The sequence below is a fragment of the Asterias amurensis genome, chromosome 5, assembly GCF_032118995.1.
Source record: "Asterias amurensis chromosome 5, ASM3211899v1".
Taxonomy (NCBI): domain Eukaryota; kingdom Metazoa; phylum Echinodermata; class Asteroidea; order Forcipulatida; family Asteriidae; genus Asterias; species Asterias amurensis.
This window is the reverse complement of record NC_092652.1, coordinates 8,030,800-8,054,932: the sequence shown is the minus strand read 5'-3', so window position 1 is coordinate 8,054,932 and position 24,133 is coordinate 8,030,800. Positions and strand designations below refer to the sequence as shown.

At 38.5% G+C, this 24,133-nt stretch overlaps 1 protein-coding gene across 1 annotated transcript in view; it reads right to left on the bottom strand.

Moving 5' to 3' along the window:
- The window catches only part of LOC139937092 (ATP-dependent RNA helicase DHX30-like), a 27,353-nt gene extending 3,220 nt beyond the window's left edge, over window positions 1–24,133 (bottom strand). The window contains exons 1-21 of the mRNA XM_071932088.1: window positions 23,923–24,133; window positions 20,391–20,650; window positions 19,729–19,893; window positions 18,147–18,427; window positions 16,082–16,232; window positions 13,587–13,770; window positions 12,997–13,156; window positions 10,826–11,042; window positions 10,163–10,240; window positions 9,581–9,651; window positions 8,829–8,958; window positions 8,126–8,249; window positions 6,939–7,070; window positions 5,700–5,838; window positions 5,105–5,195; window positions 4,248–4,398; window positions 3,552–3,670; window positions 2,889–2,989; window positions 1,640–1,727; window positions 1,100–1,205; window positions 40–263 (exon numbers count right to left, since the gene is read on the bottom strand). Coding sequence (XP_071788189.1) covers window positions 40–263; window positions 1,100–1,205; window positions 1,640–1,727; window positions 2,889–2,989; window positions 3,552–3,670; window positions 4,248–4,398; window positions 5,105–5,195; window positions 5,700–5,838; window positions 6,939–7,070; window positions 8,126–8,249; window positions 8,829–8,958; window positions 9,581–9,651; window positions 10,163–10,240; window positions 10,826–11,042; window positions 12,997–13,156; window positions 13,587–13,770; window positions 16,082–16,232; window positions 18,147–18,427; window positions 19,729–19,893; window positions 20,391–20,650; window positions 23,923–24,133 — 3,183 coding nt within the window. The remainder of the gene's footprint in view (window positions 1–39; window positions 264–1,099; window positions 1,206–1,639; window positions 1,728–2,888; window positions 2,990–3,551; window positions 3,671–4,247; window positions 4,399–5,104; window positions 5,196–5,699; window positions 5,839–6,938; window positions 7,071–8,125; window positions 8,250–8,828; window positions 8,959–9,580; window positions 9,652–10,162; window positions 10,241–10,825; window positions 11,043–12,996; window positions 13,157–13,586; window positions 13,771–16,081; window positions 16,233–18,146; window positions 18,428–19,728; window positions 19,894–20,390; window positions 20,651–23,922) is intronic.

The following is a 24,133-nucleotide window of genomic DNA, read 5'->3' as shown; positions in this document are numbered from 1 at the left end:
TAAAATAGACATTGATGCACCTCCCTAGTTTTCACTTACCAAGTCATCGATGTGTTTAGCATTGAGGCATTCTTCCACCATGGTATTGACTTCTCGTATCAAACCCATCAGCACGACAGCCGTGTCGTACGTAGCGTAGAAAGTGACGGGCGTTCTCTCTGCATAGCTATCACTGGTTGTGTGGATGTCTGCACTAACAACAAGTTTCACAACCTCTGCATTGGGGTCTAAGCTGGGGTCTTCCTCTTCGAGCCGCAGCATTTCTAAGTGAAAAGGCCAATACTGATGAAAACACTAAAGTCAATCCTGCAACTTAATTGGATATTTCAAAGTCACACCTCCAGGGGTTTTGATGGAGCAACCATTCTGGGGGAAATATGCCTCTCACCTTATTTATTACACACCCAACAGCACAATTAGGGCCAATAAAAGGATATATAGGAACCAAGAAAAAATGTTTAGTTTGCTGGCGTGGTATTATTCTTACTTAAAGCCCGGTGCATACTTCCTGGGAATGTGAATGCAAATGGGATACGAATGTGACGTTGCAAATTCGTAACGAAGAATTCGCAGCTGTTACGTTGTGCTTAACTCTCCTTTGAATATCGCAGCGAAAATAGAATTGTAATGTCAATTCAAGTCAAACTCGCATCCCATTTGCATACGGTTGAAGTATTAAAGGGGCTTTAGTCTGATTTACATCTTTTCAAATTTTTTGCTCTTGGCAAGAAATGGAAAATTGTGATAAAAGCCATTGGAGACTTTCGGTCCAGATAAAAAATTAAAAGTTCACAGATTTACAAATAACTTACAACGTTCACAGAACGTAATTGTGAAAGACTTCTCTTGAAATATTATTCCATGAAATGCTTTCCTTTTTAAGACATTAAAACAATTATCAATTCTCAACATCGACCGATTGATGAAGAAACTGTCTAATAAGCTCGCGTGTCACGCCCATGTTGTTAACACTTTTTTACTGTGCATTAACAAAAGGTTTTAAGCACACCCACGTGACGCGCTCTCCACCAATAGGAATAGCAAAACTGTCTGAGGTATTTATGAATTAATAAATTAAAATGACTGTAGTTCAGGTTACCTCTTTGTGAGACTGGTTTAACATGTACCCGTCTTCCTGTCATGCAAAGAACTGCCAAGGGGTGTACAGTGGAAGTATCATGGATGAAGACCTGATCTGCCTTTGCCTTTAAAAACAAATACAAGAAGAAAAGGAGGATTATGGTATCTTTAATTATTCACATAAAGATCAGGGATGTGATTTTTTTCTTTTTAACCGGAAATCCGTTTTTTTAAAACCCCCACCGAAAAAAAGACAAAATTATTATATATGTAAATATTTGTTGATTATATTTTACAAACTTGGATCAAATTCCTAGGCAAATGAAGATCAAACCATATGGAACACCCCAGATGGCTGAGCAGGGGCTTTCAAAACAAAAAATGTATAGAAGGCTTTGTACCCGCAAGCTTTCACGCTCTCCAGCTTTCATGATTTGCGCTCATGGCTCATGGTTTTGTTCAACAGCCTATCACATCCCTGAAAGATTGAGAAATAGTGAAACTGGGATAATGTCATTGGTAAATAGACAGAGAAGACACAGGATGAAAAAAGTATTACCTTTGAGAAGTACGTCAGCCAGCGACTGCTTAAGTTCTTAAGGGTGTTGTTTACTGATCTTCGACTGAGTAACACATTGTTAGACTCGCTACAAATCAACATAAATAAAGTATTAATAAGTTTCATTAGAAAATTGCACAAATTCATCAACAAAAGATCCATTTACAAAAGCAGTTTAGACAAACACAAATTAATAACAATAACAATTTAAAGATTATATGGAAGAATGAAGTTTGGAGTTAAAGGCACTGGGGTGGATTTCACAAAGAGTTAGGACTAGTCTTATCTCGAGTTAGGACCAGTTACTCGTCCTAACTAAGAACTATCCATGCAATTTGTATATCTCCTAGGACTAGTCCTAAACCTAATTCTTTGTGAAATCGACCCCTGAACACCTTTGGTAATTTTCAAAGACCAGTACTCTCACTTGGTGTACATTGTAGGTTGCAAGAGAATAATGAAAGAAATAAACACCTTTGTTGCACAACTTTGTGTGCTTTCAGATGCCTAAAAAGACTTCAGGCCTGAAGTCTTTTAATATTCGAATGAGAATTTACCTTTTTCTCAAAAGCTACGTTACTTCAGAGGGAGCCGTTTCTCACAATTTTTGATTCTATCAAACAGCTCTCCATTGCTCGTTACCGAGTGAGTTTTAAATGTTTACAATTATTTGGAGTAATTACCCATAATGTCCAGTGTTGTAGCTAGACTAGTTTTAGTGGTGGGCAATAAATAAAATTTTGTTGAAGGTCTACCAAGGGCAAGGGGATCAACAAAATTATTTGTGTTTAATTATGGGCCATTATTGCTGAAGTATGGCAAGGTTTCCTAACTGTTCTTGTTATGGGGCAATGCAATAAGTAGAATCATCTTTAGTGTTCTTTCTCTTTGACATTTGATACACCTTATCATTAGCTGTGTCTCAAATCAATGCAAAGAGGACAATATTTGTGCTGGGCGGCACATTGTATTTTGCTCAGAGTGCTGGGCAAAAAATGTGAGTCCTGGGTAGGCCCGCCCAGCACCGCCCACCGTAGCTACAACACTGATAATGTCCAGTGGTTTTAATACAGTATACAATTATTGCACACTGTGTCGGGATCCATGGTGTTTTGTACCCCGAGGGGGCAAGTGGCACCCAAGGTAAAGTCTCTTATCCGCTAGGCCACGGCAGGCGTATTGTGATGATTATGCAGAAATTAACAGATTCAATAGAGTAAAGATTCTCCAGATGGTTTTCTTAACTTACATGTCTTTGACGACCGTTTTCTTGAACGTCATTCTGCCCTTTTCAATCTTTCCTTGTCTGGCCCTCAACAAGTTTGGGAAGAATGAACCACAAAGGACACCCTGCAAAATAGAAACATTTAGAAAACGGTTCTAAATATAGAAAAGAATGGGATCCCTTAGTAAGATTAAGTAGTTCAAGCCAGTGTGTCTTGAACACTCCAACTTCCTTGTACTACAAATAAAAATAAGGTAGTAGAAGACAAGGTCTTAAACGGTCAATCTTAAACAGTTGGTCTTAAGTGGTGTGAAGACAGAATTACCTTCTGTTTTACCATTCATGAATACCCTTTTTGTTAGAAAGTGTGAAATAAAGAAAAGCTTTAATTTAACTTTTCAATTCCTGTACTCAGGCTTTTTGGCCAAAGATCACAACGCCTGGATGCACAACAGTTCTGCTTATGTGTGCATTCTTATATATTTGTTACTAGCGCCCACTTAGCTTGATGAGAACAGGGACCTACAAACAGCTAGACAGTTCAGAGAAACAGGTAGACTGAAGGTGGAACCATTTTGCCAGAATTCAAGATTCGAACCTGTTTCCCGACAATCTTTCACTGTAGTTCCTTTAAAATATGGGGTCCCTACGATTAGGAAAGAATGAAAATAGTACAATGTATATCACCTTGATGAGTTGATCATTATGGGCGTGGTCACTGCTGCCATCGTAACCATGGAGACAGTCCTTGGATGATGTCACCAAACCTGCATCTGCTAAATTCTCCGCCAGTTGTTGCCGAAGACCTAGAGTATGTCGTGAACACAAAACAATAAATTATAAGTACATAATGGGTCAAGAAGCCTGCATTGAAGCCATGAAGAAAGCTGTGGGTTGGAATCAGAGGTTGTTTGAGTCCCGGCTAAGTTACACGTTTTCTATAAGTTTTCTATAAGTTTTCTATTGTAAATTCTTAAAAGCCTTTTCTTTCTGGTGAAGCATAAAAACCATAACTTCAACAACGAAGGAGCACGACTAAGGAAGAAGAAACCATATTGGAAATGGAAAGGTTTGCGGTAACACCATGTAATTACTATCTCTAATGAGTTTAAGTGGTTCTGAAAAGAACCGTTGGTTTTAACTCGATGATTCGATCAAACCTTTACATCGTATTTCCACCATGCAAAGTTTCAAATCCTACTAATTATCGTAAATATTACATTTGTTGTGGCAAAACCAGTAACCTTTGAGATTTATTGAGAATTTTGTGAGTTTTTGGTGAAAAAAAAAAAATTAACAAAAATGCACTTAGCCAGATTTTGTATTTGGCTAGGAATCTAAAGTAAATTTTTGTTGACAGCACTAAAAAATAGTAGGACTCGCCTCTGATGAAAATCATTGTAGAATGGTGTATATAATTTTGATCATTGAAGGATCTAACATCCCTGGAGTACATGGCCTGGTCCCACGCTTCATACAGCTGTACCTGAGCTAGATGGTCACTCTGGCTACCCTCTGCAAATTGTCTCCTAACCTAAAAGAAGAAGAACAACAACATAGATATATAGACCCCTTGCAAAAACACAATGATAATAATACTATGTTCCAATATAGCGTTTTATCACACCCCTAGGGAGATATCAAAGCGCTCAGTATTATTTCCTGCAAGATATGTGGAGCGTAATGGTTTACAAGGTGCAGTGTGTTGTCGATAAGACCAGAAAAAACCGGGGCAACCCCTTCTCTCTACGATATTAGGTGCACTGTAGTTTTTACAATGCAAAGCAAAATAACACTCATCTAAACTGTCTGCCATTTTGGGAGTCACAAATTTACACAAAGGAGTGGACTCCAAACATGACTGAATGTGTATATTGCAGAATGACATCTACTAAGTTGCCATAATTCCAAGGTCATGGCCATAAGCTGAATCTGATTTTGTGGCTACCGCTATGGCTACAACTGTTGCTAAGGACATCCATGGGAGTACGGCACGGAAACCTAGCCATAGCTATATTGACCCAATTCACCTGACGTCATCATCAGAATAATCTTGGATGCGCCATTTTGGTGGTAAATGTCAACATGTGTTATTCAGAGAAGTGCCCATTTTAAGCGACGCAGCATTTACACGCAAACCTATTGACCACCAACATGGTGAGCGTGGCATCAGTCGCTGCGTGTGACGCACGTGCAAGGGGTCAATAGCCACTCATTCAGTCCCTCCCTTCAGTTCCTACCCGTAAGATAGCTGCTCTGTTTTCCATGGAGTCAACAAACGGTGCCCTTGTGTGCATGCCAGCAGCCACTGTCAACATCGGGTTCACACACCTGCACAGAAAATAGTACACAAGTTTACAAAATGGAATTTTCTTTTCATTTTTTTTTTTTTTAATCATATAATAAACCACAAGGGAAACTGACTGGGTAAATTTGAAATGATTTGGAGTTGAACAGAAGCCAAATTAACAAGAGCTGGATTTGAACCATCAACTCCCAGATAAAAAAAAATCGGCTCTGCCTAGTGTTATTTCTAGTCCAATATTTTGTCCGGGGTGCCAGTCAGAAGCCATTTAACCTTTAACTGCAATGTAGCTAGGATTACATCCAAGTTTACAATACAACCTGGGAAGCAGCAGCCAGGGGATCACCTTAAGGGGATGCGACTTTTCTATAAACCACAAAGGGAAATTGACTGTGTTCAAAAAAAATGTTTTTGATGGTTAACTTGGAAGCGCTTTGTGTTAAACAAAAATTGCAAATCTCATGCACAATGTAACACCCAAGTTCAGGCACAGAACTACATAATTTAAAATAAAAAGAGGAATATCCAACCTGTATATTGCAGAGAGCACAAGCGCCTTGGCTAGTCTAGGTTCAGTGGAAAGCCCCACTATTTTGTCGCCCAGCGCCGTCAGGCTTTCATCATCATTGAGAATGGCAAGATCCTGTAGAACTTCAACGGCCTTTTCAACTAACAAAAAAGGGGGGAAAGTTTGTTAAGACGACCACAGAAAACCCTCACCCTGAAAATGAAAATCAGATCTTGGGTTCGGGTTCAGTTTACTGTTTCTTTGTTTCCCTTCTAAACAAATTTTAAAGGTTTACAATCAATTAATGGATGAAATAACAAATAATTTTGAAATAGAAATTGCTAACTTGAAAACAAACACATTACCCAGACAGGGATTCAGTCTTTTTAAATCTTTGAAATCTAAAAGAAAAAAAAATCAGCTGAGTGTTTCTGAATACCACACTTGAATTTTCTGGTTTTCTGTATACTCGTCCAGCAACTCTGAGACTATTTGAATAGTCCATCAGGGTCCAATTTCATGGCTCTGCCTACCGCCGAATTTTGCGCTCATGATCACAATTCCCCACTTAAGTGCAAGCGCCAAATTTCTGCGCTAGCCTTGTAAGCGTAGAATGCCTAGTAACGTGGAGTACGCCACCCAGAAGCCAACATTTGCCGCTAACCCGTGAAATACACTTGCCGTAAGCACAGAATTTCCTGCTTCTGTAAGCGCCGATTCTGTGCTTACGGTAAGCATAGCCATGAAATTGGGCCCAGAGCTCTTCATTTCAGAGTCCTCAGTCTGATTCTAATTGTCATTGTGGTCATTGACCTCCTTAATGAATTGAATTTTGGGCATTGCGCTATTGCACACCTTTGCTATAAAAATATTTCAAATATATTTTCTTTAGCAAAGTTCTTTATATAAGCACCAGGAGTGTCTTTCAGACAAAGACAGTTATTGCACACTACACATGTCCATTATTAAATGTCAATGTCACAGAGATATTTGAACCATTGATCTCTGTATTGTTTCACTCTTCAGCTCAGTTTTAATGACATAAAATGGTGAAGTTTATCGACAACAAAACTCTTTAAATTTGAATATTTCTTGTTAATTTAGAGCTAAAAAAATGTTTGTTTACAACAGAGATATTTGAACCATCGATCTCTGTATTGTTTCACTCTTCAACTCAGTTTTAATGACATAAAATGGTGAAGTTAATATACAACAAAACTCTTCAAATTTGATTAGTTCTTTATTCTTGAGAGGAACTTACCTGCTGGAAGTGGAGGTGGCTGGATGGCTTGGCCCAAAAGATCAGCAGCTCTCATGTGCGGGAAATGTAGCTTGGACTGTACCACTATCTGCTCAAGGGGGATCCTCAACATCTCTGGCGTTTGATAATCCTCTGAACAAGAAAACGATCAAGTTTGATAATGACATGGATGAGTTCAATAGACCCTTCCCATGAAATATGTTAATTGCAGGTAACGCATGCGCACTAACAGTTTGGTTGGGAAAAATGAGGGAGCATCGCGCTGTTTTGTACACGGCTAATGGGTGCGTGACGCAGACACGATTGTGCGTCTGCTTAAAAGATCAGCAGCTCTCATGTGCGGGAAATGTAGCTTGGACTGTACCACTATCTGCTCAAGGGGGATCCTCAACATCTCTGGCGTTTGATAATCCTCTGAACAAGAAAACGATCAAGTTTGATAATGACATGGATGAGTTCAATAGACCCTTCCCATGAAATATGTTAATTGCAGGTAACGCATGCGCACTAACAGTTTGGTTGGGAAAAATGAGGGAGTATCGCGCTGTTTTGTACACGGCTAATGGGTGCGTGACGCAGACACGATTGTGCGTCTGCTTAGTGCACATCTTTATGACGTTTGCAAACCAATAGGGTCTGTACGCATGCGTGAATGTTATTAGCATATTTCATGGGAAGGGTCCATTGTGAAGGGTCTTGCAGATTTGATGTTCATCTTGACGTATTTATTTCATTCTATTTAACCAGGGTAGCCCCATCAAATGTTTAATAAACTGTTCTCCCTGTGGGCCCTCAATTCATACAATGTGAAATGCATGAGAGATAAAATACAAAAGCACCTAAATATAACCTACATGAATACTTAGAATTCGTCTACATAATGGTGCCTGAGAATAAAGTACAAAAAACAACACAATCAAACACAAAAGAGAGGGGTCCATTAAGAAGTATAAAAAGAAGGATTCAAAACAAATTATAAAAAAGACACCATGCTACACAGGGTCCTCCACAACAGTTTTTGAAGGCATGGCAAATGGTTTGTGCAATAAACTTATTGTGGAGGAATAATTTTGGACAATCGCGCAGGAAAGTTTTGCGCAATTTGACGATCTTGCAGGACTGATTTGCACCCAGACAAAATGTAACACTGTGGAGAACCCTGATACAAGTACAGCAGCCATACTTACCGAATTGTTGGTATCTTTCCCTGGTAAACAGATGAAAGCATTCTCCAGGCTGACAGCGACCTGCTCTTCCTTTACGCTGTCTGACATTGGCTTTAGATATCCAGTGTACATCCAGACAGGATACCTAGGATTGGTAGCAATGTATGTATGGGTGATCCATCTCGGTTTGTTGGCCCATACTAGTGGTTCAACTTTCCAGTGGGTTGACCAAACAAGGCCCAATTTCATGGCTTTGCTTACCGCCCAATTCTGCGCTTACGATCACAATACTCTGCTTACGTGCAAGTCCCGAATTTCTGCGCTAGCTGTGTAAGTGAAGAATGCTTAGTAATGTGGAGTATGGATGTGCAAAATCAAAATTCTTGTGAAATACGCTTGACGTTAGGGCAGAATACCCTGCTTATAAGTTAGCGACAATTCTTTGCTTACAGTAAGCAGAGCCATGACATTGGGACCTGTTGATAATAATAACTCATTCTGATTTGAAATTATTCAGCTCCATGTGTTGTGTATGGAATAGCAATACTGTGCACAGACCTTACTGTGTAACTACGTGTGTGTGCACTGTTGATAGGCATTTACAACATATCATAATGCTGACTAGCAGCGTTTGTATATCATTTTAAAAATGATTGGTAAAACGTCCCTAGCATCCAAATCTTACTCGCATATGACTTGTTCTATCAGGAATTGATAAACTTACCCCCAAGTTGACATTGTATCGGTCTTCTTTGTGGTTGCCAGGATTGACTACGTACACCACATCGTTGATTGTTATAGACGTCTCGGCGATGTTGGTGGCTAGAACGACCTTCCTTACACCCTCACCAGGGCTGAATTTCAAATCGTAAAGAAATTTAGAAAAGTAAACTATGGCCGTGTCCGAAACGGCGACTTCGGCTACAGCTACGGCTAGATCGCGCGCGTCTGCCTATTCTTCAACACTGGTAGACGTGCTGATCTAGACGTAGCTGTAGCCGAAGTTGTCGTTTCGGACACGGCCTATCACATTAGTAACCTTGCGGATACAACCATGTATTGGGTATCTTTTGAGGGAGCGTGTTGTCTCTGAAAAGAGCCGGTTTGATCTCTATGTTTTGAACAGTATACTCTGCTCGTCTTCAGGAGAAAGTTGGACCGCCGCTGGTGATGCTGCTTAAGTAGTGGTTGAAAGATCCATATTTTAGCAGGAAGTATCGGATTTGTTTGTGATCGGTGAAGCATTGGAGATGAACAAAGAAAAATGTTCTTAAGGCCTGAAGCCTTTCTTAGATTCAAATATTTGTGTTAAAAATTACCTCCTTCTCTGAAACTACATGTACATTACTTCAAAGGGGGTCAACAGCTCTCCAGTGCTTCTGACCATGTAAGATTTAAAGGTTATTCATTTTAAATTAATTACCAAAGGTATACCCTCCATTTAAGACATTCAATAATACAGAAGACAAATCAAACCTTTCAAAGATGGTCTGCTGCGATGAGAGTGGAACGCTGGAATGTACGGGCAACACCAAATGTTTATTGCTCTGAAAATAAAGATATTGAGCTTTAATAAAGAGTAATAATAACATTTTTGCAAGATGCACTTTTTTGTAAAACATTCAAAGGCGCTGGTCTGGAAGAAAATAAATAAAATAAAAGTAGTTTCAAATGGTTGGGAAAGCCAGGATGATTTTTGTTTGTTTCTGCTGGAGGAGGGTGATGTTTTGCATTTGTCTTCAGGAAGTGAATTCCAAAGTCTTGGTTTTATGTTGGAAAGGGCCCTGTCCCCGTAACTGCCCAAAACTGTTGCCTGTCCCTGTTGCCTGTTGCTTTAATGCTTATTTTTTTTAGGAGGAAAAAGCATTAAAAAGTTGAAATAACCAAGTCCTCACTGAAAGAAAAAATATTTGAAAATGAACCAGAATTTTGTACAAAAGCTTGATAAAATAAAAAAAATAAAACAATTGTTGTTTTCTCCGTTTGCTACTTTTTACTGGTATCTACGCATGTGTCACTGATGATATATGCACTGAATAGAGCACAAAAGTTTCTTACCATTCGCCATGTTTCCTGCAATCTGTCACTCACATTTCTGATATCCTGCCATCCCGGCAGAAAACACAAGATGGCACCCTGTTGAACAGTGAAAATAAAGAATTTATTAGGTAGGTTTACAGCCCGGAGCTTTTTTTTAAGTGGCCCTGTTAAATTACTATGGTTGTGCGGAAGTAGTACGCGACCTCTTCCAGCCTGTTAGTTTTACATCACGGTCGCAGTATAAGGTGACCATCTGGAGGCAACTTAAATTTACCATGCTGTACACTCTCCAGGGAGCTGATGAGATGGTTTAAAGGAATGAATAAAGGCCCAGTGACCAGCCGTCGATTTCACAAAGAGTTAGGACTCATCTCATGTTAGGACAAGTAACTCGTCCTAACTTAGGATTAATCTTACGGTCTGCATGCTACAGTGCAGGGTTGGGACTCGTCCTAAGTCCTAAGATTAGTCTTAAGATAGGAAGAGTTCTGTGAAATCGACAGCAGGGGTAATAATGTTGGTAGCACTTTGAGACCCTCTCTGGGTGTGAAAAGTGCTACACAAATTGGATTCAATTTTGTCATTCAACAGAAAAGTCACGGTACTTCAACCAAAACAAAGTCTAATAGGAACATGGCTTTAGATGTAAGCTTTTTTAGGGTGTACGGGTACAAGACTCACCTGAGGTTTGTTCTCATCGATGTGTTTGATAACATCAACAGCCAGGTCAATATCAGTTAACGGCCGGGGCTCAAATCCTTCCTCATCGCCCGTTTGAGTCTCTCCGCATTGGACATTGTCATTGTGACTAATATCAGGATCCGTCAGATGGGATCTTTCTGATATGAAGTGTTCCTTAACGGGGTACATGAAGCCTGGTACGCTGATCATTGGGCAGCTGTGGAATGCAAATCGATAATCAGAAATACTATTTTTCACCTAAGTTAAGATTCGTAGACAACATGCTTCAACCGAGGTCTGATCTTATCTAAATAATAATATTAATAATTAGTGCTGGGCGACTAGTGAAATTTACTAACTGACTAGTCGCACCTCAATATGACACTAGTCACAACTAATAATAATGATTATTTATAATGCAACGGTACCCATCTTAAGACTTAGTATTTATTATTAACAGCGTTGTAGCCACGGTGGGCGGCGGTGGGCGGGCCCGCCCGGCACTGACAATTTCCGCCCGGCACTTCAGCTGAAAAACAGACTGCCGCCCACCACAAAATTTCCCGAAAAAAAGAAAGAAAAAAAAAAGAAAAGTTTTTTCGATTTTTATCACATTGCAAGACTAAAATGTAATGTTTTTCGAGTTTTGTAATTTTAAATGCAGTTTTTAATTTTTTGAGCCGGAATTTCAAGTAATAAAAATCTCAAATGTGTTTCACACGTAACTTGCCTCTTGCAGTGAAGTTTTCTTCGTGAAATGTGCCCTGACGTTTTTATTGAACTAACTATTGCTAGTGCATTGTATAGAAGGCCAGTCTGACAGCAAGCAGTACATACGGACGCAGTGTGTGCTGGTACCGTGTACATGTACATGTACATGTACATGTATATGAATCATGTACAAAGCGCGCGCTGTGGTGGACCATAGAGTGCACTACAAGTCTAGTCGTGGGTTTTTCGCGGGGATTTCACGCATTACAATTACATGTACACACAAACAGTATCGCCACACAACAGTACAAGGGCTGTGTAAAGTCTAGTGTACGAGTTCGCGTGTCCCGGATGTAGGCATGTAAACACGTTAGCTTCGTCCACACGTGTGACAGCGCGCTGGGTTTTTAACTTGAATGAGATCTGTGTAAATTTTAAGATGGCCTCGCAACGTACGGTAAGCTGGACGACTTTTTTGGAAAACGGGAAAAGATTGGAAGATGATATAAAAGTATCTCGTGCAGCTTCAGTTAGTGCTGAGAATGAAACTGTACCTGAGACTATTGAGACAGTTACTCCACCTTCAAAGTTCAAGTTCAACTTCATCTTGGCAAACAGCAAAAACTATTTCAAAAACAGTCTGTTCACAACAAATGCATCACAATTTGTATTAACACATTTTTGTATAACTATTGTCATTATACTTAAAAATTGTGATTTTTGAATCTTACATAATGTGCATTTGGCACGATTGGAATGTTAATATTTAGCCCTGAAAACAATCCTTACAACAAAGTACGTGCGCACTGCTCGCAATTTCTGACCAAGTTTAAATTCAGCTGCGCCCACCACTAAAAATGTCCTAGCTACAACGCTGATTATTAATTATTAAGACGCTCATCATGTAGGGCACAACTTTTACACTGGACCACAGGCACCAAAACGGTGATTTTAGGGCCAGTATTGGGCCAGTAAATTCATGAACACACAAGACCGACAGTCTTGTGTTTTTCAATTAAATAACAAAACAGAAAAAGAAACAAATACAAATCCTCTACAGAGATTACAGAGCACAATAAAATCACAATAGCCCTTTTCACACTTCCCTTTTCCCTCGGGATTGCATCAGGGGAATAACAGTTTGCCTTTTCACACAATGATCGCTTAACCCTCGGTCTGCCCCAAGCAAATGGACATACTCCCGGGAATAGCCACCACTGCTCTACAGTAGGGGTAAGCGGTAAAACCCTGGGGTATTCTTGAAAAGTGCAACCAGAACCCTGTGGAATAGGGACACAGTGTAAAATCAAGCCAGTGGTATCCGTGGGGGAAATAAATCCAGGGGCCTCCCCAGGGGGCTGTACTTCACAGGGATAAGAGGAACAATGTGAAAAGGGCCGATGGTTTGGGGGGGGGGACATCATCACCAAATGAAGAGTGGAACAGGAAAGGCTTCTTACTCGTTGAAGTATGAGGAGATGAGACGAGCGTTGATGGAGGCACTCATGAGAATGAGCTTGATGTCTGGGTTCACCTGAAGGAGATTCTTGAGTAAGATGAGAAGGAAGTCCGTATCGATGTCTCGTTCATGGACCTCATCAACGATGACGTGGCTGATACCTGAAAAGAGAACCACACGCCGTCAGTTACAGCTAGGACTTATAATCGGAGGTTATGGATTATTGGGTTAATTTCACAAAGAGTTAGGACTCAGCCGTCGATTTCACAAAACTCTTCCTAACTTAAGACTAATCTTAGGACTTAGGACGAGTCCCAACCCTGCGCTGTAGCATGCAGACATTAAGATTAATCCTAAGTTAAAACGAGTTACTCATCCTAACTCGAGATAAGACGAGTCCTAATTCTTTGTGAAATCGACGACAGGTGCAATGGTATTTCCAGCCTCGTCTGAGAATTCATTTGCGGTTTTATATTACTTGGGACTGGTCCTGCTTGAAACGGGTTGTGAGAAATCGATCCTATAGGATCGGTCTTACAAAGGATCGATCTTAAGGCTGGGACAATGAGGGTTGATTATAAATTCCCCTACCTTTCAGACCGGGGTTGCTCTCCATCTTTTTCAACAGGATACCAGTGGTGCAGAATAGGATGCAGCCGTTATTGTGTGGCAGTTTACTATCCAAGCGGACCTGGTAACCGACAGTATCCCCCACGGGTTCCCTACGCTCCTGGGAAACTCGATCGGCGACAGACACAGCGCTGATGCGTCTTGGCTGCAAAGAGAGAAAAAATAAACTCATTGATAATTCAGAGAACGATCTTTGTCCAGCAATGTTGCATAGCAAAATGTCTAGACTGAATATGTTTTGTGAACACTGAGTGCTGATATTTTGCAGCAATTAATGATTTCTAAGTAAATTTGGTTATACCCTAATCGATGTATATTATTGTTTGTTAGTTCGTTTTTTTAATTCCAAATATCACAATAAATAATAATAATAATAATAATAATAATAATAATAATAATAATAATAATAATAATAATAATAATAATAATAATAATAATAATAATAATAATAATAATAATAATAATAATAACAACAACAACAACAACAACAACAACAACAACAACAACAACAACAACAACAACAACAACAACAACAACAACAACAACAACAACAACAACAACAACAACAACAACAACAACAACAACAACAACAACAACAACAACAACAACAACAACAACAACAACAACAACAACAACAACAACAACAACAACAACAACAACAACAACAACAACAACAACAACAACAACAACAACAACAACAACAACAACAACAACAACAACAACAACAACAACAACAACAACAACAACAACAACAACAACAACAACAACAACAACAACAACAACAACAACAACAACAACAACAACAACAACAACAACAACAACAACAACAACAACAACAACAACAACAACAACAACAACAACAACAACAACAACAACAACAACAACAACAACAACAACAACAACAACAACAACAACAACAACAACAACAACAACAACAACAACAACAACAACAACAACAACAACAACAACAACAACAACAACAACAACAACAACAACAACAACAACAACAACAACAACAACAACAACAACAACAACAACAACAACAACAACAACAACAACAACAACAACAACAACAACAACAACAACAACAACAACAACAACAACAACAACAACAACAACAACAACAACAACAACAACAACAACAACAACAACAACAACAACAACAACAACAACAACAACAACAACAACAACAACAACAACAACAACAACAACAACAACAACAACAACAACAACAACAACAACAACAACAACAACAACAACAACAACAACAACAACAACAACAACAACAACAACAACAACAACAACAACAACAACAACAACAACAACAACAACAACAACAACAACAACAACAACAACAACAACAACAACAACAACAACAACAACAACAACAACAACAACAACAACAACAACAACAACAACAACAACAACAACAACAACAACAACAACAATAATAATAATAATAATAATAATAATAATAATAATAATAATAATAATAATAATAATAATAATAATAATATGGATTTATAATGCGCACTTTTCCAGAAAACCTATCAAGGTGCCAACACAAAAATGAAAATACTATACAATAGAAAATATAGAATAAACAAAACATAATGAAACCCAAATAATCATTAAACATACAAGAGAAACGAAGGTTGATAAGAGGAGGGCACCAGGAAAAAGCCTAGGCTTGTACAGAGCCTGGACCCTTTATAATATAAATTTTACTTTGATTTTACTTTACAACAACGACAATGTTGATTGATGAAATTTAAGTACAGTGAAAGGTAGGCCTATAATGCATACAGCAAAAATAGCACAAAACAATGTTTGTTTGTAATTAAACTGTTTTTAAAGATTTGTTTGCTATGCAGCCTTAATTACATATTGAGAGTTGATAACAAAAAAGAAAATTAACAGAATATAATTACTTAAGAAAGTTCAAAACTAAGCACTCTATTCTTGATTTCTGTTAAAACAAAAAACCAAAACAGAAACAGTATCATGGATTTTCAAAGAACTCGGGAAAGTAATAAGTATACAGTGCTTAACACACATCGGTGTAAGGGTAACAACAGAATTGTATTCTTTTCCTCTTGTTTTATGATAATAATTATTTTTACTCTTTGGATTGTTTTGTAAGGTCCTTGTATTTTCATTTACTTGGATTGCTGTATATTTTCATGTTGTAAAATATTTTAAACATTATTTTGTTATGCGCTTGTGTACATTTTATGGAATTAGCGCAATATAAATGAATAAATTATAATAATTATTATAGTTTGTGAATCTTATTTTGGACCTTTTAATTATTTAGCTTTTTGTGGTTAAAATTAAAGTTTTTATTGTTGTAAGGCGCCTGGGAGCATTTTTAATGGATTTGGCGCTATATAAATGTTTTTTTAAATATATTATTAGTAGTATTATTATTAGATAATTAGTCAGTGAATCTTTACCTGTGTACAAACAATATTACACTGCGCCCCTTTCTCCTCCTGAATCCACTCCTCCAGTAGGTACTGAGGAACTTGGGTAGTCTTGCCGCATCCCGTCTCTCCCTCTAGAACGATGACTTGATTCTCTCGGATCAGACCCAAGATTTCCTTCCTGAAAACAATCAATGAGGTCCCAATTTTATACAGCGCTTACAGGGTCTATGTACTTTTTGTAGGACAAAAAAACACAATGTCCACAGATATACACTAAACTAACACAGTTCGAAGATAATGATAGTAGAAAGCTTCCCTGAAAAAATTACTAGCTGAGGTGCTGTAGTTTTTGAGAAATGAGTAAAACATTGAGACAAAATTTACCTTATTACGTAAAAACGTATTTTTATGACAAAGTTTTACTCATTTCTCAAAGACTACAGCACCTCAGCATCTAATATTTTAAGGTACATGTACGCTTTCTACTATCATACATACATACATACATACATATAGGGCATTTATATAGCGCCATTACGTCAAGAACGCAGCGCATTATCTTCAAACTGTGTAAGTTTAATGTAAATAAATGTAATGTGGACATTGTGTTTTGTGTTACAAAAAGTACCAAAATCCTTTAAAGGCACTGGATACCATTGGTAATTACTCAAAATAATTGTTAGCATAAAAACTTACTTGGTAACAAACAGTGGAGAGCTGTTGATAGTATAAAACATTGAGAGAAACGGCTCCCTCTGAAGTAACGTAGTTTTCGAGAAAGACATTTTTTTTTCACTTAAATGTTTGAATTTGATTTTGAGACCTCAGAATTAGATTTTGAGGTCCCGAAATCAAGCATCTGAAAGCACATAACTTCTCGTGACAAGAGTGTTTTTTTTTTCTACTATTATCTCACAACTTTGATAACCAATTAAGTTCAAATTTTCACAGGTTTGTTATTTTGTGCATACATGTATATTGAGATACACCAAGCAAGAAGACTGGTCTTTGACAACCAATAGTGTTTAGTGTCTTTAATAGCAGAAAACTACATGCACACATGTATGCTTGACATCTCTTTGCTCAGGGAAAATTGAGTGGGGGCACCAGCTAAGCAATACGTTTGTGCTTAGCACATTTGTGTGGTTTCAGGCAATATGAAAATGTAATGGTTTACAAGTTGCTGTGGTGCAATATACAGCCAATCAAACAGGGAACACCGGGGCAAAATTGGATTCTTTTACACGCATGGCACAACATACAGGACCTATGGCTTTACATCCCATCAAAAGGAAGCGGTAACCATGATTAAGAACACAAGTGACACCAACAGGACTCGAACCCACACTCTACTGAACCGAAACAACGAAGCTTGAGTACAGTGCCCTTATCCACTCAGCCAGTCATGGGTAAATTAAATGGGCAAATATAAGATAAATTCTCATCATTGATGTCTTCATCATGTCATTGATGTCTTTATCATGTTCAAATTGTGTGTCTGTACATTCTTGTCCCCCATTATTGAGATCCCTACATAAGCCTCGGCTTCCAGATGGTGCCTCCATACATACTCTATTTATTTAATTTTCTCTGCTTCATTAAAAGGCTTTGTTTATTGGTTATTCCTTTAAAGACAGTGAAAACTATTGGTAATTTCTAAAAAATAATTATTAGCATAAAACCTTTCTTGGTGACGAATAATGGGGGGAGGTTGATGGTATAAAACATTGTAAAACGGCTCCCTCTGAAGTGCCATAGTTTTCGAGAGAGAAGTAATTTTCCACGAATTTGATTTAGAGACCCCAGATTTAGAACTTGAGGTCTCGAAATCAACCATCTAAACGCACACAACTTCGTGTGACAAGGGTATTTTTTTCTTTAATTATTATCTCGCAACTTCGATGATCGATTTGGGCTCAAATTTTCACAGGTTAATTATTTTATGCATATGTTGAGATAGACCAACTGAGAAGGCTAGTCTTTGACAATTACCAATAGTGTCCAGTGTCTCAAGAGAAATTGTTTGAACTGTTTTTATGAAGAATGGAAATAAATGTAAGTTTGAATGAATGAATGTGAATTCAAATCTAACCTCTTGTTGGCAATTGGCAACTTCAATGCTGCAGCCCTGACGTCCGCCACTCCCAGGTCATCAGCTGTATCCGAGTCTAGTCGCAGTTGCCTCTCAGTCAGGTAGTCGTTCTTCCACTGGGCTCTGTTTGGTGTTAACTCCCTGTAGGTTTTTCCCGTGATCACATCGGAGAGCTGATCGACAGTCTCAATAGTATCATCGTCGAACTCAAAGCAGCTCTCGGATGTAAAATCAACGCTGGAAGTTGTTGTTCTTTCGAAGGCGTGTGCTTCTCTCTGTGACTGTCGAAAAAATGAAAAGAAAATCCAATCTTTTCAAAATAAAAAGCTCAGTTTTAAAGACACTGGACACTAATGGTAAGTTCCAAAGACTAGCCTCACAGTTGGTGTATCTCAACATATGCATAAAATAACACACCTGTGAAAATTTGAGCTCAATTGGTCATCGAAGTTGCGAGATAATAATTAAAGAAAAAACACCCTTGTCACATCAAGTTGTGTGCTTCCAGATGCATGATTTTGAGACCTCAAATTCTAAATCTGAGGTCTTGAAATCAAATTTGTGGAGAATTACTTCTTTCTCAAAAAACTTGGTCACTTCAGAGAGAGCTGTTTCTCACAATGTTTTACACTATCAACCTCTCCCCATTACTCGTAATCAAGACAGGTTTTATGATAATAATTATTTTGAATTATTACCAATAGTGTCCACTGCCTTTAAACTAAATGTTTGCAGGCTTTTCTTCTTCTCATTTCAATACTGGTCATGAACAATTCTGGTCCATAAATAATTTTGGCAGCAAGCCCTGCAGTCTTGTGGGTTTCCCCCTAAATTTGCTAAGCAGAGTTTTCTGATAAACAGCTGTTTATACAGCACCTTGTGTGTTACAAGATGATGAGGTGCAATCTGCAGCCAACCATGTAAGGAACATTTGGGAAACCTCTTTTCTTAATGATAAGTGTACCAGGTTCTTTAATAAGGGAATCAATGTGTGGTGAAGAGGTTTTCAACGAGTGGTTAAATCCCAACGAGGCCTGGTCATTGATAATTTTACCGAGACGAAGTCGAGGTAAATTATCAAGAACCAGGCCTCGGCGGGTTTAAACCACTAGTTGAAAACCGATTCAGCACACTTTGATTTCCATTCATAAATACCTTTTCGGTCAAAACATCATCACTTTTTGGTCAAAAAGTAAAATAAATGCAAAAATTATAATTGTTCAATGATTTCTTTCAACACAACACCCCTCCAGCTAAGAAATGGTAAAGCCCTCCGCCGCCCTCGGGTAAACAACTCCTTAAAAGGGAATGCTGTGGGCGTCACACGTATCGCGTGTTTCAGCCGTTGCTCTCGACCAATAGGAATGAAGAAACTGTCTTATAAGAACAGGTGCAAGGTCGCGTGTCACGCCCATGAATTAACACTTTTTACCGGTCATAAACAAAGGTTTATACACACCCACGGGACGCGCTCTCCACCAATAGGAATAGCGAAACTGTCTGAGGTATTTGTGAATGTACATGTATGTAAGGGTAGAGAGAACATTTAAAATTGCTGAGTCCTCAACAGACTCAAACTTACCTTTACAGCTCTAAGGACTTGAGTGATCTCCTCTTCTAGATTCCGTTCCAGCTTCACCCATTCTGGTCCGTTCTCCTTCTTGAAATGCTCCTTGATTTCCGCTTTGTCGTGCGTTATTTCACCCTCGATCCGTGGCATGTTGTTCTCATCCAACAAACCAAACTCCTTTGAAGATAATGAGAAGTAAACAAATAAAATAATTTTAAGTAGGATTTGAAACTTTGCTTGGTGGAAGTATTTCGAAACTAAGAGAGGTTTGTGGTAACACCATATGAAAATCTCTTTTGTAGTGGTGGTTCTGAAAAAACACCGGCCCAATTTCAGAAAGCATAAAGCACAAAAATGTGCTAAGCACAGAATAGTATTGCTTAAAAAATAACGAGTTATTACCAGACAAAATTACATTAAGTTTAAATTGTTGTGACTGGTTCCCTAGTAAATGTTTTCCTTAGCAAAGAAGTCGTTCAAGCAGAGTTTTAACTAGTTGTTAACCACCAGTTCTTTCAGAACTAAGGCCCCTACTACTCAAAAGAGATTTTCACATGGTGTTGCTGAAACCTCTCTAATACTATTAGGTCCAATAATTCATGTTTACTAATAGTAATAGTAAAAATGAATTAGACTTTGGCCCCTCTCTTTAAATACTTTTCAGCATTTGTCACCTTTAGTTTAGCACAAGCCAGAGCAGCTGCCATCTTCTCTGCCACTACTCGCTTGGTACCCAAGCCCACCACGGTGAATTCCTCTGGCCATGTCACTCTCAGTACACTCTGCTTCACCGGATCGCCAGCCTTCTGCTTCATTTTGTACTGGTACTTCCCTGTGGCATCTTTGACCGCCATGGAAAGGGTGTTGTGAAGACAACTCTTGGGGTTTTGAAATTCAACCAGGGCTTTCTCCCCTTCTTCGCTGAGAATTGAGGCTACGAAATAACATTAATAGTTCCATTAATTCAAGGCAAAAAAAAATAAAAAATACATGTAGTTGTGTTAGTCTGACTGATGATAGATAAAACTTATAAAGTGGTGCGTAGCACTTAAGTTAAGAAAGTTATCAAGACTAACTACATAAAACAAACAAATGCATTTTAGCTTTCTGAAACTTAGCATCTACTTCATCAGGCAGATGCGCCCTATATTAATTTTGGAGTACATCAATATATTTTTGTGAAGACTGAATTGGCCGATGTCCAAAGTTGGTATTTGATTAGACCAGCAACTGGGGCGCTGTACTCCTTTTTGGTGTGACAGTTGAGTCAGAGAAAATGTTGCTGTCTTGAAACATTGACTGGCTTCAGCTTTGGCACTAGTATGGCCAATATTTATGACAAATTTCGAAAAAAGGAGTACACTTACTGTACTTCTAGAAACTATAAGACTCCCCCATGAGCCTTATAGGGGTCTTATATTTTGGGCCTCCTTAACGCTATGTTTTTGAAGAAATTATTGAACATAACTCAACAAAAGGGAAATACAAGCATTATGAATGCATATTGAGTAGGATGGGGAAAGCTTTAGGTGTACAGTACACATGAAACTTCAGTTCTGGCTGGCTAACGGTCGCAAAACTTTCATCCATCAACGCTGATTTGAAAAACGTATAGCGTTAAAAAGGCCCTAAATATGAGACCCCTATAAGGCTCACAGGGGAGCCTTATAGTTTCTAGAAGTAAGTTACTGGGTCCATTATTTAATTATAAATCAAAAAAGTTGGACCATGGCAAGACCAGGGGTGGATTTCACAAATAGTATAAGACTAGTCTCATCTCGAGTCAGTTAGGACAAGTTACTCGTCCTAACTGAGGACTAGCCACACGTTTTGTATATCTCCTAGGACTAGTCCTAACTCTTTGTGAAATCGACCCCAGGACAATAAAAAGGGCTGCCAAAAAACTTGGAACAAACAAAACCTACAAATAAAATAATCATAGTTTAATCGTCATTTATTTTCACGGCACAACTATAGAATGCAGGTACACTTCGAAGCTTCCACTGCGCCTCCGCAGAGACGGAGTTGCGGTGACGTTCATACGAAGAGACGACGGAGTCGCGGTGACGTTCACACGTACACAGTACACTGGAGTTGAGGTCGCGCTCTGTTGCTTAACTATAAATATTTGGCAACCTAGGGGGCACTCTGAAAGATGCACAACAGCGCCCTCATTAGGCTTGAAAATACACAACTGCGCTATAGCTAATGCGCAGCTGTGTTGTCAATTTATTTTATACGATAACTCACAAGACCATTAGATGATTATTTTAATAATTATGGGAACTCCGTACAAATAATTAATAACTATTAATATTGCCGTACTACATATTACTCCAATACATTAGAGGATTATTTAAAAAAGGGAAAGAAAGCCCGAATTCCGTACAATTATTAATATTGCCCTCATACACTTGACCCCATTAGAGGATTATTTGAAAAAAGGGAAAGAAAGCCCGAATTCCGTACAATAATTAATATTGCCCTAATACACTTGACCCCATCAGAGGATTAATTAAAAAAGGGAAAGAAAGCCCGAATTCCGTACAATTATTAATATTGCCCTCATACACTTGACCCCATTAGAGGATTATTTAAAAAAAAAAGGGAAACAAAGCCCGAATTCCGTACAATAATTAATATTGCCCTAATATACTTGACCCCAATAGAGGATTATTTAAAAAAGGGAAAGAAAGCCCCAATTCCGTACAATAATTAATATTTCCCTAATACACTTGACCCCAATAGAGGATTATTTAAAAAAGGGAAAGAAAGCCCCAATTCCGTACAATAATTAATATCGCCCTCATACATTTGACCTTATTAGAGGATTTAAACAAAAGGGAAAGGGAAAGCCCGAATTCCGTACAATTATTAACATTGCCCTAATACACTTGACCCCAATAGAGGATTATTTAAAAAAGGGAAAGAAAGCCCGAATTCCGTACAATTATTAACATTGCCCTAATACACTTGAACCCATTAGAGGATTATTTAAAAAAGGGAAAGAAAGCCAGAATTCTGTACAATTATTATTATAGCCATAATACACTTCACCCCATTAGAGGATTATTTAAAAAAGGGGAAATAAGCCTTCACGATTGCATCATATGCTCGTCTTCCTTAAGACGCCCTCTATCGGCCATTGTCCACACCGTGTCTCCGCGCCTCCACCTTCCCCGTCTTCACGATTGCATCAAATGCCCGTCTTCCTAAAAACGCCCTCTACCGGCCATTTCCAACACCGCGACTCCGCGCCTCCGCCTTCCCCGTCTTCACGATTGCATCATATGCTCGTCTTCCTAAAGACGCCCTCTATCGGCCATTGTCAACACCGCGACTCTGCGCCTCCAGCTTCCCCGTCTTCACGATTGCATCAAATGCAATGCATGTCTTCCTAAAACGCCCTCTATCGGGTGCTTCACCTACCTCACCACTCATGTCACACTTTGACTCCCTACGACCCTAACATTTTATCTGTTGTATTCATCAATCGCACTCAATACAATCAAGTAGTATAGTACATCCAGCTATTTTCTTTCTCCATGCTACGACCAAGTTACTTAAAACGTACGTGACCGCGACTCCGCCTCTGCGGAGGCACAGATAGAGTTCCGAGTGTACCTGTATTCTATAGTTACTCCATTTTCACAAACACCCATCAGCCGTCGATTTCACCAAAGTCCAAACTCTTCCTAACATAGGATTAATCTTAGGACTAAGGACGGGTTCAGTTCCAGTTCCGTAGGACGAATTGAACCCATCCTAAGTTAGGACGGGTTACCCGTCCTAACTCGAGTAAGGATTAATCCTAGCGTTTCGTGAAATCGGCCGCAGGCGACATAAACTGAATTACTGCACTATGTCTTATAATATGGATTTTCAGCCAATTTAAAACATAATTAATTCAGATGATTCGTGAAAAAAAAATTGCAAAGAAAAAAGGCAGAAATGAAAAAACCTTGTAAAAAAAAGGTAGGCCTAATTAATGAGTAATGCTAATTTAATTTTTTTAAATTAATTATTAATTAAACTTTAAATTTAAAACATTAAATTATTATCAAACATTAAAAAAACATTGACACATAAGTTGTGTATATTCAGATTACAAATAATAAAACATTAAAAATTTATAGGCCAATAACAAATTGATTTTGATTGAACTTGAATTTCAAGTTGAAATAAAAATTCGGATTCTGCACTTACGCAACTGCGATTCCACTTTGCTTTGCTTCTTTTTTCGTTTCCTTTGCGAATTGACACTCGAAACATGGTAATTTGCAGACGCATAAACCCTATTGACAAAACAGCTCCTGGTACAACATAATTGACAAAACTGGCTTCCCGCGAGTGTCGATATTTTCCCCGAATATCTTGTCAGGGCAATGTTCGCCACACGTGCCATGGGCGCAGCCAT